We start from the raw sequence: 18,778 nt of genomic DNA, 5'->3' as shown, positions 1-18,778 counted from the left end.
ATTTATCCACCTTGCAGGTACAGCTGCGCCACCCGTCCAGCTTGTCCTCCATAGGCCCCAGACGACGTCTCGAAGCTTGTCAGGAGCCTCATGCATGACTCATTATTGCACATTCTAGAAGACATCGCTAGCGTTCATCAGGCAGATATAACTGCTCGCCACTGTCGTTTTGTGTGTCGCCTGCTCACACCACACCACACCTTTCTTTGTCTTCCAAGTTCCGCAGGCTGTACAATTACTAAAGCCTGCAATCTCACTTCTTTGTCAGCAAGTTCTCCCAAGAGAGCGCCGAGCAGTAATCATAGCTTCAACATTGGGGAAAGGCACGACCACATTTGAATCACACACCATGTCCACTGCCACAGCAGGCCAGCCCGTGGCGCCGGCTCTAAATGACGCCGCGGATGCCTCGCAAAGACGACGTCGCCCACGAAATCGGAATCGAGCCGCAAATGGCCAAAACGAGCAGCAAGAGGAGGGGCAAGCGCAGGGACAAGCGCAGGGAGAGCAGTCACAGAGAGGCGGTCGAAGCGGACGGGGGCGTGGAAGGGGTCGAGGAGGCCACAGTGACCCTGCAAGACCTGCAGGGCCTGAGCCATCAGCCGCACCACAGACAGTTCCTACAGAGGAGCCTACGCATCGAGGTGGTAGAGGTGGACGAGGTCGAGGGAGGGGGCGGGGAGACTTCCAGAACACCAGGTTTCCGCAGAGATTTGCTGCTGGTGGGCGTCAGTTTGGTGGACACTTGACAGTTGAAGAAGATGCGGCGTCAAACACCTCTGCTCAAGATTCGACAGGACTACAAGCAGACGCCCATACCTTCCAACCAGGCCAACCCATCATCCCCCGCAAATCACGACCGCCTCGCGAGAAGAAACCTCAAGCCCCGAAATCAACCGCGGCTGATATCGCAACAAGAACGCACGAAGACATCGACAACGGCCACTACGAGTGTGCGATCTGCACAGAGGAGGTTCGGCGCCATTCACGAGGCTGGTCCTGCAGAACGTGCTGGACAGTCTTCCACCTGAGCTGCATCAAAAAGTGGTCGACCAACGAGGGATCAGCGGCTGCTCGACAGCAGGCCCAGGACGGCGAGATGCCACCACCTCGACAGTGGCGTTGTCCTGGGTGCAACCTGCCAAAAGACGTCTTACCCAAGACGTTCAACTGCTGGTGTGAGAAAGAACAGGATCCAAAGCCACTGCCAGGGCTCCCACCTTATTCGTGCGGTCAGACGTGCGCTCGTCCTCGCCTTCTACCGAAGAAATGCCCTCACCGGTGCCCGTCGACCTGTCATGCGGGTCCATGTCCGCCTTGCAGCATGATGGGCCCTACCCAGAACTGTTTCTGTTCCAAGAAGTCCATCACCCGACGTTGCGTGGATACCGACTACGAACATGGGTGGAGCTGTGGCGAAGTCTGCGGTGAACTGATGCCATGTGGAGAGCATCGCTGTCCGCGACCATGCCACGAAGGACCCTGTGGAACCTGCGAAGTGCGCGTTCCGGCTCGATGCTACTGTGGCCAGACACAGAAGGATATACTTTGCCGCGATCGAGCTGAAGAGAAGCACAGCCGTCAATCCCATGTTGCTGAAGACGGCACAGCGACGGTCGAGCAGTGGACAGGCGTTTTTGAATGCCCCAACCCATGCGGTCGTTTGTTTGACTGCCGTAAGCACGCTTGTGAGAAGTCGTGTCATCAGCAGAATGCCGAATCGCCCCATTGTCCGCGGTCTCCCGACATTGTCACCCACTGTCCATGCGGCAAGACACCTCTTAGCCAAATCACAAGCGTCGTTCGCCAAAAGTGTGAAGATCCCATACCAAACTGCACCAAGGCTTGTGCGAACACTCTTGCCTGTGGTCACCAGTGCGAGCAGCCATGCCACCAAGGAGAATGTCTAGCCTGTTTGAAACGAGTGACCATCTCCTGCAGGTGTGGACGTACCACCTCGAATACCGTTTGCCATCAAGGAACTGAGGAGGCCCCACAATGTATGCGCGTTTGCCGAGTTTCTCTTAACTGTGGACGACACGAGTGTGGCGAACATTGTTGCCCAGGTGAGCGAAAGGCCGCCGAACGACAAGCAAACCGACGCAAACCAAGACCTCTCGATTCTGCCCCCCAACGAGCTGGTGATAACTTCGAGGCTGAGCATATCTGCACCCGCAGCTGTGGCCGCCAGCTCAAATGTGGTAACCCTGAGCACCGTTGTCAAGAGCTCTGCCATAAAGGACCATGTGGGACATGTCGAGATGCTATATTTGACGAACTTAGCTGTAATTGTGGACGAACAGTTCTACAGCCTCCGTTACCTTGCGGTACCAAGCCTCCACCCTGTCGATTTCCGTGTGAGCGACCCAAGGATTGTGGACATCCGCAAATGCCACACACATGCCATGGCGACAATGAAGATTGCCCCAAATGCCCATACCTGACGACAAAGCCTTGTTTGTGTGGCAAGAATGTCCTCAAGAATCAACCGTGTTGGCTCAACGACGTCCGTTGTGGACAAGTTTGCGGACGGACACTCAAGTGCGGTGCTCACAAATGCCAGAAGCAATGTCATCGATCTGGAGAATGCGAAGAGCCTTGCAAGCAACCTTGCGGCAAAGAACTTAGTACTTGTGGCCATTCTTGCATGGCTCCTTGCCATTTCCCTTCAGCTTGCAAGGAGGAAAAGCCATGTCAGCACAAGATTTTCGTCACGTGTGAATGCCAGAGGATCAAACAAGAGGCAAAATGTAATGCTTCAAAGCTGGGAGAAGGAAACAACAAGAAGACGTTGAAATGTGACGAAGAGTGTGCCCGTCTTGAGCGAAACCGTAAGCTGGCATTAGCACTCAACGTTGATCCAGAGCACCAGGACGAGCATATTCCATACTCGGCTGCTACTTTGAACATGTACCAGGAGAATTCAACCTGGGCAGCCGCACAAGAGAAGCAACTTCGGCTCTTTGCCGCCGATGCAGAACTCAAGCGACTCAGGTTCAAGCCAATGCCTAGACAGCAGCGGAAGTTCATTCATCACCTTGCAGAAGATTTCGGATTTGACTCGGAGAGCATGGATCCAGAGCCTCATCGACACGTTGCAATCTTCAAGACGCCCAAGTTCGTCATGGCGCCGATGAAAACACTGGCGGAATGCGCCAGAACTCGCCAAGTACACCGTGCTGCACCTGCACCGACGACAACCAATGCTCCTCTCCGTCCGAAACCGAGTAACACAAGCGGTGACCCATACAATGCATTTCTCATCATGAACCCACGGTTCGCTCTTACCGTTGAGGAAGTCGCCGCGGTTATCAAGAACGTACTTCCGAAGACAACTTTTCGATTAGAGTTGGAGGTTAGCTTTCTCCCAAGCGAAGCGGTCGCATTGAAAGCACCTCTAGCGGCTCGCGTCAATATCCAGGAGCGCGAGATGGAGACGATGCTGGAGTCCATCAAGACACCCTTATCAGAAGCCATCGAGTCTCAGAAGATTGGAAAACTCCAGCTGGCTCGTCTCGATTCATCGCTTAATGTACTTCGGAAGGAGTCTGACATTGGTCCTGGGTCTGGCTGGAGCCAGGTTGCAGCCGCCAAGGGAGCTCCAGTCCGTAGAGTGGAGAGAGGAACGACATTCGGCAACAAAGGCGGCTTTGCTGTGCTCAGTCTGAGCAGCACAAAGAAGAAGAAGAAGCCTGTCGAAGTAGTGGAGGATTGGGAAGCAGCCGAAGAAGAGGAAGAACAGAAGGAGAAACTGAGCGGTGCCAACAGTGGCGTAACTAGTGAGGACGAGGGTTTACTTTCCCGACCTCGTAGTACGGTTGCTGTGGAGGGCTCTTCTGATGAAGCTCCTGTCACTACTGAACGGATCCAGGGGCGCTGGGCAGATTTGGAGGACGAGTGATCCTGTATGCTGCTCAATTGTTAGTTGCGCAGGTAGCTTAGGCTTATGCTTTGCTCGGTTTCCTGATGTCCTCAGATTATGGGATAATACAATAGCTTGCATCCTACTGGTTATGTCCCATTACCTTTCTTCTGTTAATCGTGCTAGTGAGATCAAAATCTCCAATTCAACGCTAATCAAGAACAAAGCACAGGGAACTGATGTTGCGATTGCAGTTAAAGGTACTATTATCTCCATCCTCTTTTTTGTCCAGCCGATTAATAACCCAAATCACACGTCGTCACGTCCTCAACAAAGTGCTGTTCCCGATATCCTTTTGTCCACCACAAATACCAAGGCACAACATTCATCTTGATCTTGTGCCCCAACCACCCCGCATCCTGCACCGTCTTCACCACACTCTGACTCTCATCGAACGCGGTATCGATTCTCGCCCGCCTCAGCCGTTCATACGCATCAAACGCCTCTTTAACAGGCACCCCAGCATCCCTCCCCTTCTCCATCCACCGCGCCACACACCTCGAAAATAACACACCATCTTCAAACACAATGCCTGTACTCTCTCCTTGGGGCGGCATGGCGTGCGCCGAGTCCCCAATCAGTACCACCCGCTCCGTCGCCCACTTCCCGCCCTTGGACAGCGTGAAAACCGGCCACAGGAATAAATCCCGCGTATCCCTAATGCACTGCTCGATCAGCGGATTCGCCGCCCCACCATATCGCTCCAACATATCCCCCCGCGTCTTCTCCGCATCCGCACCCGCGGCTTTCCACCCGTCCCGCGACGCAATCTCGGGGACCTGCATCAGCGCGCCGACGTATATCGAGTCCTGCGTCGCGTTGTGGAAGCTCGTCAGCAGAATCCCACGACGCCCGAAGTTCAACGCCGACGTCTCGAAGTGCGTGAGCGCGAAGTCACCGTTCTCCCCACGCCGTCGCGGCGCAAAGCCAAACGCATTGCAGATACCCGAGTACACGGCCGTCCGCTCGGGCTCGACGTGCAGCAGCCGCGTCGCAGAGTGAATCCCATCGCACCCGATCAGCATATCGGCACTAGCCTGCGCCCCGTCTGCGAAGCAGATCGTGACACCCTGCCCCGTCTCGCGGATCTCCACCGTCTTCTTCCCACATATCAGGCTGATATTGTCATGTCGTTCCAACACGCTAATCACGCTCTTCAGCGCATCTCCCCGGCAAATCCGCAGCGCTGTGAACGCCGGATCCCCCACGCCTTTCCCGTCCGCGCCGCGGAAACTGCTCTCTGCTACTTTCGCCCCGGAGTACAGGTCGAAGACTTCGACGGCGAGACACTCGTGTCCGTGGTTCTGGGCGCGTATCTCGTCTAGCACGCCTAAATGTGCGAGTAGGCGTAGCGCGTTGGGTGTGAGGTTTACGGCGCCGCCGAGGGTTGCGGGTTCGGGTCGGATTTCGAAGATGGTGATGTTTGGCGGAGGGTGGGATGGTGGGGAGAATTTTGTCAGGGAGAGCGCGGTGGTGAGGCCGGCGATGCCGCCGCCGAGGATTATTATGTTGAGGGGTTGGGTCATGTTGATGGTGTTTGGTGAGGGGAGTTTTTGGGATGAATTGAATACTGCGGCCGGTGGGTCATTGCGAGTATGACTCGGTACGTGGTATTAATAAGATGAGAGTTGTCGGAAAATGCGCCGGTGAAATAACACATGTTGAGTAGATGTTCGAGATGTGGTGACGACAAATGCTGTACGTCGGCCGGCAAAAGTTGGGGACCCGAATATGCGCATCCTCAAAGTGTCCGAGTTGAGTGATCACCGCAAGAAACTGTGATGATAAGCGGCATTGCAATATCCGGAATTCATCTTGATATTTGATCGTACTCATGCGAACTGCTGTTGTGTGCCGTTGAAGGTCGAAGTCAAGGCAAAAGTTCCTCGATTTCGTTAGCGACATGTGAATGTAAGCTAAACGTTAGCCTCGAACCCTTTCTGCACCTCCTGCTCTTCTTCTGTCCTTGCGCGACTATCTTCTGATTGTTGTGCGTATATTTTGAGGCAATAAACAATCAGTTGATGTGTGTGATATTTTGCAATAAAAAACTGTATACTTCCCACTCGAAAGCACGAGTAGAAAGAATCGAACAGAAACCAAAGCTGTCGTGAAGGGTGACTATTGCAATCATCTCCGAGTATCTAGCTGTAGATTTCCAAACTGGCTCGTTGTGCCAGAGCATAACAAGCTCATGAGTGTACTCTCTTGCCTGCCACGTCTCCCCACCCCACTCTTCACCCCACTCTCCAGCAACTTCCGCAACTGCTGTTCAACAATGAGTTCTTTCTCCGCGCCCTCAATGATTGCTCTCAATTCTTTCGCGCAAGCCTCCAGTTCCGCTCTCTCTGTCTGATCGAGCTCAATCGGCATCGTCTTCACGATACCGGTCCTGCCCACCACCGCTGGCATCGACAAACAGCAGCCAAGCTCAGGTTGGTAGAACGATAACGGTCTTACGGTCCGCGAGTCAAATAAAATGTATTTGCAAATGCTAGCAGCAATTCCTCCAATGCCGTAAGCAGTGCAGCCTTTGGCCGCGATGATGGCGCCCGCTGCTCCACGGGTGTGGTTTGCGATTGAAGCTTTGAAATCGGGGGTTAGTTGGTTAGGCATAGCAAGAGCAAGAGGTGTTGTGCCGATCGTTGCGCTCGACCAGGCGATCTATCATCGTTAGCCTGGTGTTGTATGCGGGAAAATGTGGTACTTGCAAACTGATTATCTCCATGTTCGCCAAGTACATATGCGTCGATACTGTTTGGGGCAACTTCTGCCTTTTGCGAAAGAATGCCCCGTAATCGAGCCGAGTCAAGACTCGTGCCTGTGCCGAGGACTTGGGATTCCGGGAGACCTGACAGTTTACGGGCAAAGTAGGTCAAAATGTCTACCGGATTTGCGACTAGCAGAAGAATTGTATGCGGTGAAATGGGCGCCATGGAGCTGAATATTGAAGACAAAATATGCAAGTTACGACTGAGAAGCGAGAGACGCGATTCACCTATTTTACTATCAGTTACGCATAAGCGCAAAACTCATCTATCCAAACTTACCCATCTTTTGCTTCGCGCCCGCCGTGATGACCACAATGTCCGCTTGTCCGGCATCCTGGTGTGTTCCGGCACGAACTTTGGTTCCAGAACCTCCGCGATACGTTGCATCATTCAAGTCTCGCACCTGGGCTTCCAATAGCTCTTTCTTCAGGTCGACCAAGATCACTTCGCTACAGATGGGCTGGAGGATGAGCGTGTAGGCGAGTGTTGATCCCACATCGCCGCAGCCGAGGATAGCAATGCTAGTCTTGAGTTTGTGCTGCGCCATGGTGTAGATCTTATCTTGATGGATGAAGTGAGGTTATTACCGAAACTTCCAAGTCGAGAGTGTAAATCAGATATAGGCTTTTGTGTGAGTAAGTGAAGAGAATGAAAAGTGAGAAGAACGCTTCAGTTAGTGCTTTACGCCAACTTCTTGAAAGCTAGGTGAAGTTGCATGACCTGGCTGCCAAGCGCTCTGATTACCAGTGGTGTGATCCACTTAAAAACAGTGACCGGAGAGTGACGTACATTTTTCTAAGTCATGAGAAATATTGAAATGTTGCGCTGTATCATCAGTATGAAATCGCATCGTACTCATTTTTGAAATCGCCAAAGGTTGCGGGAATACGTTGCGGTATGTTTGATACTGTAGGTTTAGGGTAAATATCGCTATACCCACTGATTCTGCACGTCGTCTTCCAAAGGAAGCATATGCTTCTGCAACTTCTTAGCAACCTTGTCCGCTTCTTTCCATACCCTCAAAACATTACGGCCCGCGATCTTCGCAGCATCTTCATCGCTGATACCTTGTCTTAAGAGTTCAATTATCAGATCAGGAAACTTCGAGACGTCTTCAAGCCCAGTCGGCGTTGACTCGATGCCGTCGTAGTCAGTGCCAATACCGACATGATCGTAGCCGATTAACTCGCCAATGTGCCTGATGTGACGAACAACTTGTTCCAGAGTCGAGTTTGCAGGAACAAATTCCGGGAGATCGGAAGGAGTCTTTCCAGGAACACAGGAGATGAAGTCGGGGTTGAAGTTTACCATGACGACGGAATTACGTTTTTTGACCATTTGTAGGATATCGTCTGGTACATTGCGAGGATGTGGGCAGATCGCAAATGCGGAGCTGTGACTGAAAATTGGAGGAGCGAGACTGCCGTTCCATTTTCCATCGCCGTTGCCCACGAGGACGTCTCGCATCGTGTCTTGACTGACATGGGCGAGATCTACGAGCATGCCCAAACGGTTCATCTCCTTGACCAAGTCACGGCCTGCTGGGCTCAAACCTCCCCAGAAAGGTTTGGCAATCTTCGCTGAGAAATTCTCACCTGATTCAAGGGCGGCGTCGGCGTACTTGTTGTGGCAGTTCCAGGTCAGAGTTGCATAACGAACGCCCAGTTGGTGATAAAGACGTAGCGTGGAGATGGAGTTGCCAATCTGATGGAGACCCTCGATGGCTGTTGGAGAAATGAGGCGACCGTGCTCAAAGGCTTTGATGGCTTCGGCGCTGTTTGTCGATGGAGTAAAATACTTTGGGTATTTCTCACCGAGGCGTTTGAAGAGATCCAACTGACCAAGGGTGGCCTTGACAACTGTAGCGGTCAAAACTTGATAGATAGGTTTTCCAATACTGCATGACTTACTATCCGAGTATCTCTCATCTGAGAAGTCTGTGCCATTGCCCATGGGACACGGCCAGAAAGCACTCCAGAACGCACCGCCCTGGTGGCCATTCTCCAACCGTGGAACATCAACATGTTGCGCAAGGCCTCCATTTTCGAACAGGTCCTGGAACTCGTTGTCGTAGATGTGGTTGCGATACTTTCCTCTTATGAAGATCATCAAATCATTATGTCCATCTTCGCGCTATTAGCAAGTACATCAAGACGGTTTACGGCATATCTAACCAATGAGCGGGTTCTCCTTTAGAATCTTCGCGGCTCGCTCCTCCACAGTATGCGCTTTGTAGTAGTTACGCGTTGATCCCTTGACAAACTCAGGTCGCGTTTCTGGCCACCATAAGCTGACGATGATAAGGAGCAGTACGGCGATAATCAAGCCATCTCCACGCTGAAATCGCCGCCGAGGGCGATCTGGCTGCTGTACAACATCTCGCGCCTCGTCCATGGGGAAAATGTTATCTTTCTCCATGACTGTGTAGAAACAATGAGTATTGTTGGAGATGAGATGGATTGACGCGGAAGATGGTTGGGTACGTAGTTTGTCTTGGCGCGAGTTGCAGCGGAGTTTACAGCTCTCCTCCGAGTCAACACAGAACTTGGGAATACATCTACATCCACGAACCCCCTTTTTGGCTTTATTTCCTACCACCGCCATCATGGCCATCATATCCGCGAGTGCCATGATTCGCAGCTTGTCGCTGTTCCATATAACATTGGCAGCGCTTCTGCTGAAAGACCCAAGTATAATCGCAAACCAAGGGATAGTCTTCGTCTTGGGCGAGTCGATGCAGCTTGTACGTTCCTTCTACATTGACTATGACCTCGTATAAATACTGACTCTTTACAGCCAACACCACGCGAGTTCCTCAAGCCCTCTTCAGCAACAGCCTTCCTCGCCGTCCTGTTCGCGTTCCTCGGACTGTCCGATCTCACCGCACTCTCTCACTCCGAGGAGTTCTTCATCGAATACTGGGGCAACCAGGCGCCTGTCCGTCTCGCTTTCCTGTTCGCGCTCACGGGTTACACATATGTCTTCAAGCCGGGCGGCATGTTCGCAAAGAGGGACCGCGAATTCATGATGAGCCCTGGCGACAGCTTGAACAACAGCCTGATCTTTACATGGGGTTTCTTGGAGATGGCTGCCTGGTTCTGGGTAGGTTTGAGTTGATGGAGAACATCTTGGAAATCCTTGCTAACAGCGGCAGGTTTTCGTGACACTACGCGAAGAGCGACGAGAAAAGGCTAAACAGCTAATTGCCCAACGGAAGGCGGAGGCCGATCGACTATAGGACAAACCCTCAAGTTGCCTGGCACCAAGAGAACCAGACTACATGCTAAACCGATCCCACCCGAAATGGTGTACGGACGAGTTCTTCTTGAAGAGTATAGGGTCTGACACATGCTCTGCGAGGAAGTAGACTAAGACCGTGATAACAATGCTGTTGTAAGCATTGTGTGATTCTTCGTGTCTCCTACCGTAGAGTCGTGAGCAGGGTGTTGATGCTGGAGGCAGGATGGCATTCGACTACCGTGAAGCCTGATGTAAGGCATATATCGAATAACGAAATATATAGAGGACTCGCTGATACACGTCAAGAATACACGCATGACTGTTACAGGCTATTACATACCATTATTAACACAGCATCACATGACTTAGAATGAAGGTCACTGAACCAATTTCTTGTGTTTCAATGTCGAGAAATATAGATACTTTGCATCGTCTCAACATGCAGTAAGATTCCATGAGATTACACTACTCTGACACGTTATAAACCACGAAACAGCACCTTCGTTGGAACACTCATCAACATTTGGATATCAAGATAAAAATTCAGTGAAAGACTATGTGATCAACACTGATAAAGATCGCAATTCATCTATACCCAACCACGAACACAACAAGACAATGAAACACCAACAACTCCACAAACCATCCACCCGAAAAGTTATGAGTCGACTACTCCTACGAGCAGGTCTCTTCTGAGCCTCCAACCACAGGCCTCGAAACATCACTCGGCACAATGCCATACCCCGAGTCTCTCTTGCCCTGCATGTCTAGCTCCTCCTCCACATACGCATACTCCTTCCTCCACCCACAGAGCATATCACTCGTAACATTGCTCCCACCACACAGCACGATAACAACCACATCATCCCTCCTGACGGGCCGTCCGAGCGCCTTTTCTAACCGCCCGTCATAGCAAAGCGCTACATTCACCCCACACGCCAACTCAACCATCATGCGCTCGTCGTCCGCCAACCGCCAGCACCCCATCGCGGCCTCAGCATCCGGCAGCACAACACTCCTCACGTTAGCCCGCTGTGCATACTTGAACGTCGCTTCCGTGACCTTTGCACACCCCAGACTCGTAGCTTGGGACGTGATCTTCGGCAGGGTGATGAGTTCGCGGGCGTGTAGCGCAGCGTTCAGGGACTCGGCGCCCGCGGTTTCCAGCGCCAGGATAGTGGGCGTGTACATTTTCAGGTCGTCCATGGCCTGGCATATGCCGTTCATCAGGCCGCCGCCGCCGACGCTGCAGATCAGTACGTCGGGCGGAGAGTCGAGCTGTGCGGCGATTTCGTGCATGACGGTTGAGTTGCCGGCCCAGATGTCGGGGTGGTCGAAGGGGGGGCAGTAGATGGTGGGTTGGGGTGCCTGTGTATCATCGGGTCAGTCATGGAACGGTCTATGACGGGATATATGGGATGACCTACGCGTGGCATGACCTCGGTCCGGAGGTATGTGTCTGCGTCTTTCCAGGCGGCGCCGTGCTGGATCACGTCGTGTGCACCTGCGGCCCTGAGCTTGGCTACCATCAGTGCGGACGTCGCCGTTGGCACGACGACAGTGCACTGCAGGCCCAACGCGCGTGCCGAGTGGACAGCCGCAAGTCCTGCGTTCCCGCCGCTGGAGGCGAAGATGTGTGGTCGGGAGCCGAGAGGCAATTCCTCGAGGCGACGTAGGATGTAGTATCCGATACCTCTGTCCAACAACATGAGCATGCCATATATCAAAAACGGGATGGGGGGGTGGGACAGGAACATACCGGGTTTTGAACGAGCCAGATGGTTGGAGATTCTCCAGCTTGAGGAAGATTCTGCTTCTACGATTTAGAACTCCCTTATCTTCTACTCTGATGGATGACGAAGGGTATGGATATGGGGGCGGGAAAGGATAGTGTGATCGTACCATCCCGCAGCTTCAGAGAGCGCGTATGACTCCCTCAATGGCGTCTGAACCCATGGGTTCTTCTTCTCTTCCGCTGGCGCAGTGTGGTATTCTTTGACAGTCATGATGGATGGTGTCTGCAACGCAAGTTTCTCAAGTCGATATAGTCACAACGAGGAAAGATAACGAGAATGAAAAGGAGATTGAAGACAAAGTGGAAGAAAGACCAGATAGATAGATAGATAGTGCACCTCACAAACAGCAGAAACCAAGAAAACACCACGATACCCGCTCTTATATATCCAACCATCCATCCATCACCCAACAACCCCTACCCTTCCCTTATCAGCCCCCTCCGCAGATTCCCGCAAACCCTACCACGCGAAACAACCCCATCTTGAGAATTTTCGATATCAATTACCCTATAACTCCCTCGCATGACCCTACGCTTACCCCATAGCATCCCCGATAAGGAACCAGGAAAGCGTAAGTGTACCGGTGTGGATACACTTTCCTAACGCGGGTATCGGCGGCACTATTACGGGGGCCGCGAGCTGCACCGCGCATTCGACGGGCGCTTGAATCGAAGCAGAAAGTGGAACCCGTGGGTTTTCTGGAAAGAAAGAAAAAAACATGGTTCGTGGTTTTAGGCGTGTGGAGATGGCATGGGGATGGCGGGTTTTCGTCGGCGTCATGTGCGAGCGCGCGGCCGGGGGGTTGTCCGACGGGAAACTCGGCGTGAAGGGAGGGAAAGGCATGTGTACTGCGCGAATTGATCGTGGAAAATCTTGCTCGCACGCGTCCTTGCACCATCACGATGGGGCTACACGTGCTCTGGGGAGTGTAGTTATGGTGTTCTTTTTGTTTTCTGGATCGGAAACGCAGAAACGCAAAAACGCTAACTGGGTATCATTATGCACCGTCACTCTACCTACCTATGCCTACTCCCATGTAGTCCTACGCTGCTGTGAGCTTCGGCTCTGCCAGCAGGCCCTTTCTGAAATTCCAGTAATTCGCTCTGATGGGATCGTACTTTGTCGCCAACAGACTCAACGCCTTCTCTGCTTCGTCTTTACCACCATCCTCTGCATAGATGTCTGCGAGAAGATCAAGCGCATGGCTTGAGTAGATCTCGTCTGGCCTTTGCAAGTCCGCAAACTCGAGGGCAAACTCCTTGAGTGTCGACTTTGGAAGTTGCGCGGCACGAACGATGCCGAGCAAGTAGTTCCATGGACTCTGGTTCTGGGGTGCTTTGCGGATGGCGGTTTTGGTATATCTGGGCTGCGATTAGTATCGTCATGCTATGTTCTTCGGCTTTTCTCAAGACGTACTCAAGCTCTCGTTTTACGACCTCCTCGCTTGGCTTCTCTCCGCGTCCAAAGACCAAGTAGTGCCGGTGGTTCCAGGCAGAGTTGTTCCTCACATCCGCATCAATCATGCTTTCCGTCCACGCCAGCTCCTCAGGCTTGTCAAACAGGTCGAAGCGCTTCACCAGCCATTGCCTGTAGCTCCACACATGATAGTTCTTCGAGTCCTGCTCCAGCATAGTATTTACGAACTTGGATTCCCCTTCGGACGAGCCGAGCGCATCGATGATGGTCTGTCGGTGATGCCAGATCTGGTAGTTCTTGAGATGTTTGAGCGCGGTGGGATTGAGCCAGGCGATTTCATCTTTCAGTGGCTTTCCGAGCTGGGAGATTGTTTTGGCGCGGTAGAGCCTGTGTTGGGTTGGGTCGCGTCAGTCTTGTGTTGTGTTGTGCGCGTCATCTCTCCTCCGCGTTCGCCGCAACCTCCGCACGAGAAGACTCACCACACAGTGTAATGCGCTGGATTCATGCCAATAATGTGCTCTGTGAGCCCCAAGACCCTGTCGCTGAACTCGTTCTTCGCCATTACCGCGCGCAGGTAGCCCATGGCCTCGCTGTACTCCTCCGTGTATGCGATCGCGGCCAGCGGGTGCATTCCGCCGTCGTCTTGTGGGAGAGGCTCGATGTCTGCCCATGCCTCGTCGTTGTGGTAGTATTTTGGCGCCATCTTTTGTTCACTAGGCGTCGGGATGTGTGTTTACGTTTTGTAGACAATTGCAGGAAAAAAGCGGAAACGGGCCAGAAGATGGTGTGTAGGAAGCTGTTAAAGACCCTGGTGGGGCGGTCTTCAACTCGATGACTGCCGCTTGGCGGGACCCGTGCCTCTTTGAACCATTTCCAAACAATGGTAAGCTATTTGCTCAGCCATCATGCTCTATGCACTATTCCTACCATTGTTCGTATGTCGTGACAAACAGAGGTGTGCATGTTTGCCCCGCAATTGACTTCACGCGAAGGGCGCCCCTGCCATCTCCCAAGGGTCTCTCTTATCGACATAAACAACAAATATCTTCAGACAATTATCTAAACCATACGGTCTATACTGTGTGAACAAGTTCATATTATCCTAATTTAGAATACCATACCAATGCCGTAATTAGAAATCCGCAGTAGCCGTCATGCTTTTACCATGCACCAATGGCACAGGGGGCGCCTCTGACACGATGCCTCCAGGTCATTGACGTACGGGACACTCTGAGCCTCAGTCTCTCAAATATCTTCCGTCAGGCTCGGTAGCGCTGCGAAGACCACCGTTGTGTTGTCAGATTGGTGACGTATGAGCTTGTTCAATATGAGATGTCGGGCGCGATGAGGCAGGTCTTGAATGGAAGCGCGGTATCCGGAGGCGGGAGAGTTTCTGTCGGGTAATCTGCGAAGAGATGGGGCTGTTGGCCACCAACACATAGGTCAGACTAGTCCTTGTTACGTGGCGGATTACTAAACGGTGGCAGTAGCCACGTAGTCTCTCGTCTCCTCTGCGGGACAGGCTGTCTCCACAAACATGAGAGAAGGTTCAAGAGCCTCTGCTGATACGACGACTTTTCGAGGTGTTGGGAAGACTCATAGCCTTCCAAAGCACACCATACTGCACCATGATTCGGATGATGTGCCTCTGACTCGGGATGTTGTGTGGAAGGATGAAAGATCTATAAGTTGATTGACGTTTGTATTCTCATCTAATCTTTCGCGTCCTACCGGTGCTACGAGGGCGAGGATGAGCAAGACGTACAGAGCGGAAGTCAGTCTTAACCCAGAGAAAGTTGTCCTTGGAAAAGACGAGCCCCACACCTCCGCCAAATTCAAGTCCTAGGCTCCTTGAGATGAGATAGTAGGCACCTCTGCCATTGACAGTGCCATGAGTTGCAATAGATGGAACTAACATGGTAGTCAAGAGATTGATGGCATAGTACATGCACAGCATTCCCAATATGTCCATAATACCAGTTTGACCTAGTATAGAACCAAAGTACAAGGATACCAAGATGCTGAAGACGTTGAATGTGATGGTCACAAACATACTTGAAAAGGTGCCTTGCTTGTTTGTACATTCCGCTGGTCTCGGGGGGGCTCCAGGTCTGGGTTTGAAGGGCTCCTTAGACGACTTTGACTGCGCAGTGTGTGATGTTCGAGAGAACTGCGTCTTCGTGTATTTGATGTTCAAGTCCGTCTCTTCCGTAATCCCATCACTAATAGCCTCCTGAAGCTCTTGGAAGTTGCTATATGGAAGGAGCGACATGTCCCCGGTACGTAGAGATGAGGCCTGGTGGAAAGAAGGCTGGCTTAAGCTTTCAGCATCGTCTCTTGCTGTGTGTACTGCAAAAGTCGAACGCGGCTTCGGCATAATTTGTGTGGTTCGCGAGGTATCGTCGGCACCGGTCATATTCTGAACGTTAAAAAGTAATGATCTGCGTTACAAGTTTTGCCTTGATCCATCCATCTTATAGGTCCTGATGAATGTGCCTGCTCCTGTCAACCAGCTCTGGTGAGTGATGCATGATGAGGACAGAGGAGAGATGCATTTAACAACATGACAGCGAAGTGATGACGCTGGCGACACTTGACTACGTTGTCTTATCTGGCGTTCACAAGGTAGGGTCTCGCGGGGTCTCGCGGCTAGCTTTTGTTCGCTGGCAGGGAAGGAGCAACGTCAGGTGCCAATCCCACGCGGGCACCCCACGCGCTAGCCACTAGACAAATGACTTCACAGCCGTAGCAGTCCACGACTCGAACAACGGCTTTCCGTTGCTATCGTTTCTTCATTGTTCATCACTTTCATCTTATGGGGCCGCCGTGTGTACCGCCTAAGAAACCCTGGGTATGCTTTCACAGCCTGTAGATTCTTGAATGTTCGCGTATCTAACTCGTATCGCGTGTTCTAGTTAATTCATCGCCAGCGTTATACGCAGGTGGTTCGCGATTTGAAGGCCAAAATGCCACCACGCAGCCCACCGGAGTTGTCGGAGGCTCAGGCGATTCCTTCGTCGTCGCGAGAACCTGGCCAAATCTCACCAACAGAGTCACAATCTGTGTCGCGTAGAGAGTCTATTGCGCGACTGGGCTCGCCTGTTGCCTCTATCCAGAATGGCACGCCATCTGTGCGCCAGATACCAACACCAGCCCAGCGCGAAGACACACCTTCACAGACGCCGCTCGCCGGACGCGTCGAGCAGTCGTCGCTGCCTGGCCCAGGGACGTCAGCCCTGTCCTCGGCCTTGAGAGAGTCGTTCGGCGGGAGCCCTCCACGATTTGGTACACCACCTGTACAGCCGCTATCACCTGCTCTGGCGCCGGTAGCGTCCTCCTCCCGCGGCCCACCAAGCAACTACGGATCCTTCGATGGTCGAGGCCGCTCTCCCGCGCCGTTCGAAGACCCCGAGATCGTGCGTCGACATCTGGTCGGTCAATTTGGATCGCCTAGCAGGTCGAACCGTGGATTCATAGGCGACGACGATGCGCAATCACAGGGGAGAGGAGGCGCCAACGACGAAGACGAGGAATTCTCGAGTCTGCAGCTCCAGGGCGGAGACATTACGAGGCAGATATACAGATGGAGCGAGCAGCAGCAGGCCGAGGAACGGGGCAGAATGCAACGCAGCAAGAGCTTTCACTCGTCTCGTCCGCGTCAGGATGACCAAGAACTGAACATCGACTCCATCAGGCAACCGGGAGGCTTTCGACGTAACTATTTGCGCAGAGCCGCCGCCAGTCCCTCGCCTGCGCCAGGCCCCTCTGGCTATGGAACAATCCAACAGTCTCGACCGCAACCTCAAGTCTTCACGAGTAACTTCCTTGAATTTCTCACTCTTTACGGACACTTCGCTGGAGAATCCCTCGAAGAAGACGACGAAGTTCTGGGACCCGACGAATACTTTTCATCGGACGCTCTGGATTCGGGTGAACACTCAGAAGACGAAGATCGTGAGTATGGCGAATCGAGTGCCCTGCTGACACCCGGGAAGCGGAGAAGGCGTAAGCCCAAGCAGACAGGCACTGGCAGCCCTACAGGCGCAGCCATGCTGCTCCTCAAGTCCTTTGTTGGTACTGGTGTACTGTTCTTGCCTCGAGCTTTCCTCAACGGTGGTATGCTCTTCTCGAACATCGTTCTTCTTGGCGTTGCTGGCTTGTCTTACACGTGCTTCGTTTTGCTCGTCTCTACTCGTCTTGCCGTTGAGGCTTCGTTTGGTGACATGGGCTTCCATCTCTACGGCAAGTGGATGCGCAACCTTATCAACTTCTCGCTCGTTATCTCCCAGATAGGCTTCTCGTCTGCCTATATTGTCTTCGTTTCCGAAAACTTGCAAGCATTCGTTTTGGCAGTGTCGAACTGCAGAACGTACATCGACATCAAGTACATGATCTTGATGCAGATGGCCATCTTCTTGCCGCTTTCGCTTTATCGCAACATCAACCATATCCAGAAGCTTGCTCTCATTGCAGATGCATTCATTCTTCTTGGACTTGTGTATTTGTACTACTACGATCTCTTCACTATTGTCGATCAAGGCGGCATTTCCGACATTGCCAACTTCAATCCCAAGGACTGGACCCTTTTCATTGGCACGGCCATCTTCACATTCGAAGGCATTGGCCTTGTCATTCCTATTCAGAGCAGTATGAAAGACCCGAAGAAGTTTCCCAAGGTCCTCGGAGTCGTCATGATCATCATCACCGTCATCTTCCTCAGCGCAGGCGCTTTGTCGTACGCTGCGTTTGGGTCGAAAACAAAGACTGTCGTTCTCCTCAATATGCCCCAAGACAACAAATTCGTCAACGGCGTGCAGTTTATTTATTCCCTCGCCATCCTCCTCTCCACTCCATTGCAGATCTACCCCGCCATCGAAATCACCAGCCAGCAGCTGTTCAGTCGAACAGGCAAATACAACCCCTTCGTCAAGTGGAAGAAGAACTTCTTCCGCTTCTCCATGGTGGTGTTCTGTGCTATGCTGGCTTGGGCCGGTGCGGGTGATTTGGACAAGTTTGTCAGTCTCGTGGGCAGCTTTGCTTGCATCCCGTTGGTGTTTATTTACCCTGTAAGTCCATGTGGAGTTTTGTATTAAGATCTTTGACTGACTTGCGAACAGCCTTTGCTTCATTATAGAGCGTGTGCGCGCACGACGTATGCACGTGCGTTGGATGTCTTGATTTGCATCGTTGGCGCTGTGGGTATGGTGTATACTACTACTCTTACTATCAACGGTTGGATAGAAGGGGGTGCGCCCAAGGCGCCTGGGTACTGCGATGGCAGATAAGCTGACGGTTAGACTGGACTTGGTAATTGCGTTGTTTTTATCTGCATTGCTCGCGGCATTGTTTGCGAGGAGGTGCTTGGATATTTGGTTGTTTGTATCATCTGATTGTTGTTCGAGGGAGAGGCGTAGGATCTTTCCGTCATCGTGGGCCATTTTAGATTGAAAGATTTGAGCTTATATCCGTGCGTAGGTAGTCTTGTCACAATAATATTCTACCGTGGTGTGGTTGACATTGACGCTTCCAAAAGCATGCATGAATTTGGAGACTCGCTCGGTCCGATATCTGGACGCTTGTCACTGCTATTTTCTAGTCCGGCGTTGAAGACAATGGAGAAGTGGTAAGGGTGC

At 52.3% G+C, this 18,778-nt stretch overlaps 8 protein-coding genes across 8 annotated transcripts; 2 read left to right on the top strand and 6 right to left on the bottom strand.

Annotated features, from left to right (window-relative positions):
* Nucleotides 1–24: 24 nt before the first annotated feature.
* On the top strand, nt 25–4,028 carry P153DRAFT_101946 (uncharacterized protein). Its single transcript, XM_033661864.1, has one exon. The coding sequence runs from the start codon at nt 350–352 to the stop codon at nt 3,899–3,901; it is 3,552 nt and encodes a 1,183-aa protein (XP_033528350.1). The 5' UTR covers nt 25–349; the 3' UTR covers nt 3,902–4,028.
* A 65-nt stretch (nt 4,029–4,093) lies between these two features.
* P153DRAFT_362991 (FAD/NAD(P)-binding domain-containing protein) lies at nt 4,094–5,813 on the bottom strand. Its single transcript, XM_033667269.1, has one exon. The coding sequence runs from the start codon at nt 5,446–5,448 to the stop codon at nt 4,159–4,161; it is 1,290 nt and encodes a 429-aa protein (XP_033528349.1). The 5' UTR covers nt 5,449–5,813; the 3' UTR covers nt 4,094–4,158.
* Nucleotides 5,814–5,833: 20 nt separating this feature from the next.
* Nucleotides 5,834–7,431, bottom strand: P153DRAFT_101922 (l-lactate dehydrogenase-like protein). The gene is made up of 3 exons (XM_033661863.1): nt 6,973–7,431; nt 6,634–6,920; nt 5,834–6,586 (listed from the first exon to the last, which is right to left on the bottom strand). The coding sequence occupies exons 1-3, from the start codon at nt 7,238–7,240 to the stop codon at nt 6,053–6,055; spliced, it is 1,089 nt and encodes a 362-aa protein (XP_033528348.1). The 5' UTR covers nt 7,241–7,431; the 3' UTR covers nt 5,834–6,052.
* Nucleotides 7,432–7,623: 192 nt separating this feature from the next.
* On the bottom strand, nt 7,624–9,087 carry P153DRAFT_280933 (uncharacterized protein; the record flags this gene model as incomplete). The annotated part of the gene is made up of 3 exons (XM_033663109.1): nt 7,624–8,552; nt 8,604–8,819; nt 8,868–9,087. The coding sequence occupies 3 exons, from the start codon at nt 9,085–9,087 to the stop codon at nt 7,624–7,626; spliced, it is 1,365 nt and encodes a 454-aa protein (XP_033528347.1).
* A 432-nt stretch (nt 9,088–9,519) lies between these two features.
* P153DRAFT_372480 (tryptophan synthase beta subunit-like PLP-dependent enzyme) lies at nt 9,520–11,939 on the bottom strand (the record flags this gene model as incomplete). The annotated part of the gene is made up of 5 exons (XM_033669400.1): nt 9,520–9,791; nt 10,659–11,301; nt 11,361–11,628; nt 11,693–11,746; nt 11,836–11,939. The coding sequence occupies 5 exons, from the start codon at nt 11,937–11,939 to the stop codon at nt 9,520–9,522; spliced, it is 1,341 nt and encodes a 446-aa protein (XP_033528346.1).
* Nucleotides 11,940–12,771: 832 nt separating this feature from the next.
* P153DRAFT_381130 (protein prenylyltransferase) lies at nt 12,772–13,848 on the bottom strand (the record flags this gene model as incomplete). The annotated part of the gene is made up of 3 exons (XM_033670015.1): nt 12,772–13,090; nt 13,146–13,532; nt 13,625–13,848. 3 exons carry the CDS (start codon nt 13,846–13,848, stop codon nt 12,772–12,774), a joined length of 930 nt encoding a protein of 309 aa, XP_033528345.1.
* Nucleotides 13,849–14,719: 871 nt separating this feature from the next.
* On the bottom strand, nt 14,720–16,011 carry P153DRAFT_101773 (uncharacterized protein). Its single transcript, XM_033661862.1, has one exon. It carries the CDS (start codon nt 15,559–15,561, stop codon nt 14,854–14,856), a length of 708 nt encoding a protein of 235 aa, XP_033528344.1. The 5' UTR covers nt 15,562–16,011; the 3' UTR covers nt 14,720–14,853.
* On the top strand, nt 15,979–18,661 carry P153DRAFT_362982 (amino acid transporter-like protein). The gene is made up of 3 exons (XM_033667268.1): nt 15,979–15,996; nt 16,061–18,211; nt 18,263–18,661. Exons 2-3 carry the CDS (start codon nt 16,112–16,114, stop codon nt 18,428–18,430), a joined length of 2,268 nt encoding a protein of 755 aa, XP_033528343.1. The 5' UTR covers nt 15,979–15,996; nt 16,061–16,111; the 3' UTR covers nt 18,431–18,661.
* The last annotated feature ends 117 nt before the right edge of the window (nt 18,662–18,778 follow it).

Source organism: Dothidotthia symphoricarpi (genome assembly GCF_010015815.1).
Source record: "Dothidotthia symphoricarpi CBS 119687 unplaced genomic scaffold P153scaffold_2, whole genome shotgun sequence".
Taxonomy (NCBI): domain Eukaryota; kingdom Fungi; phylum Ascomycota; class Dothideomycetes; order Pleosporales; family Dothidotthiaceae; genus Dothidotthia; species Dothidotthia symphoricarpi.
This window is presented reverse-complemented; position numbering and strand designations above follow the sequence as displayed.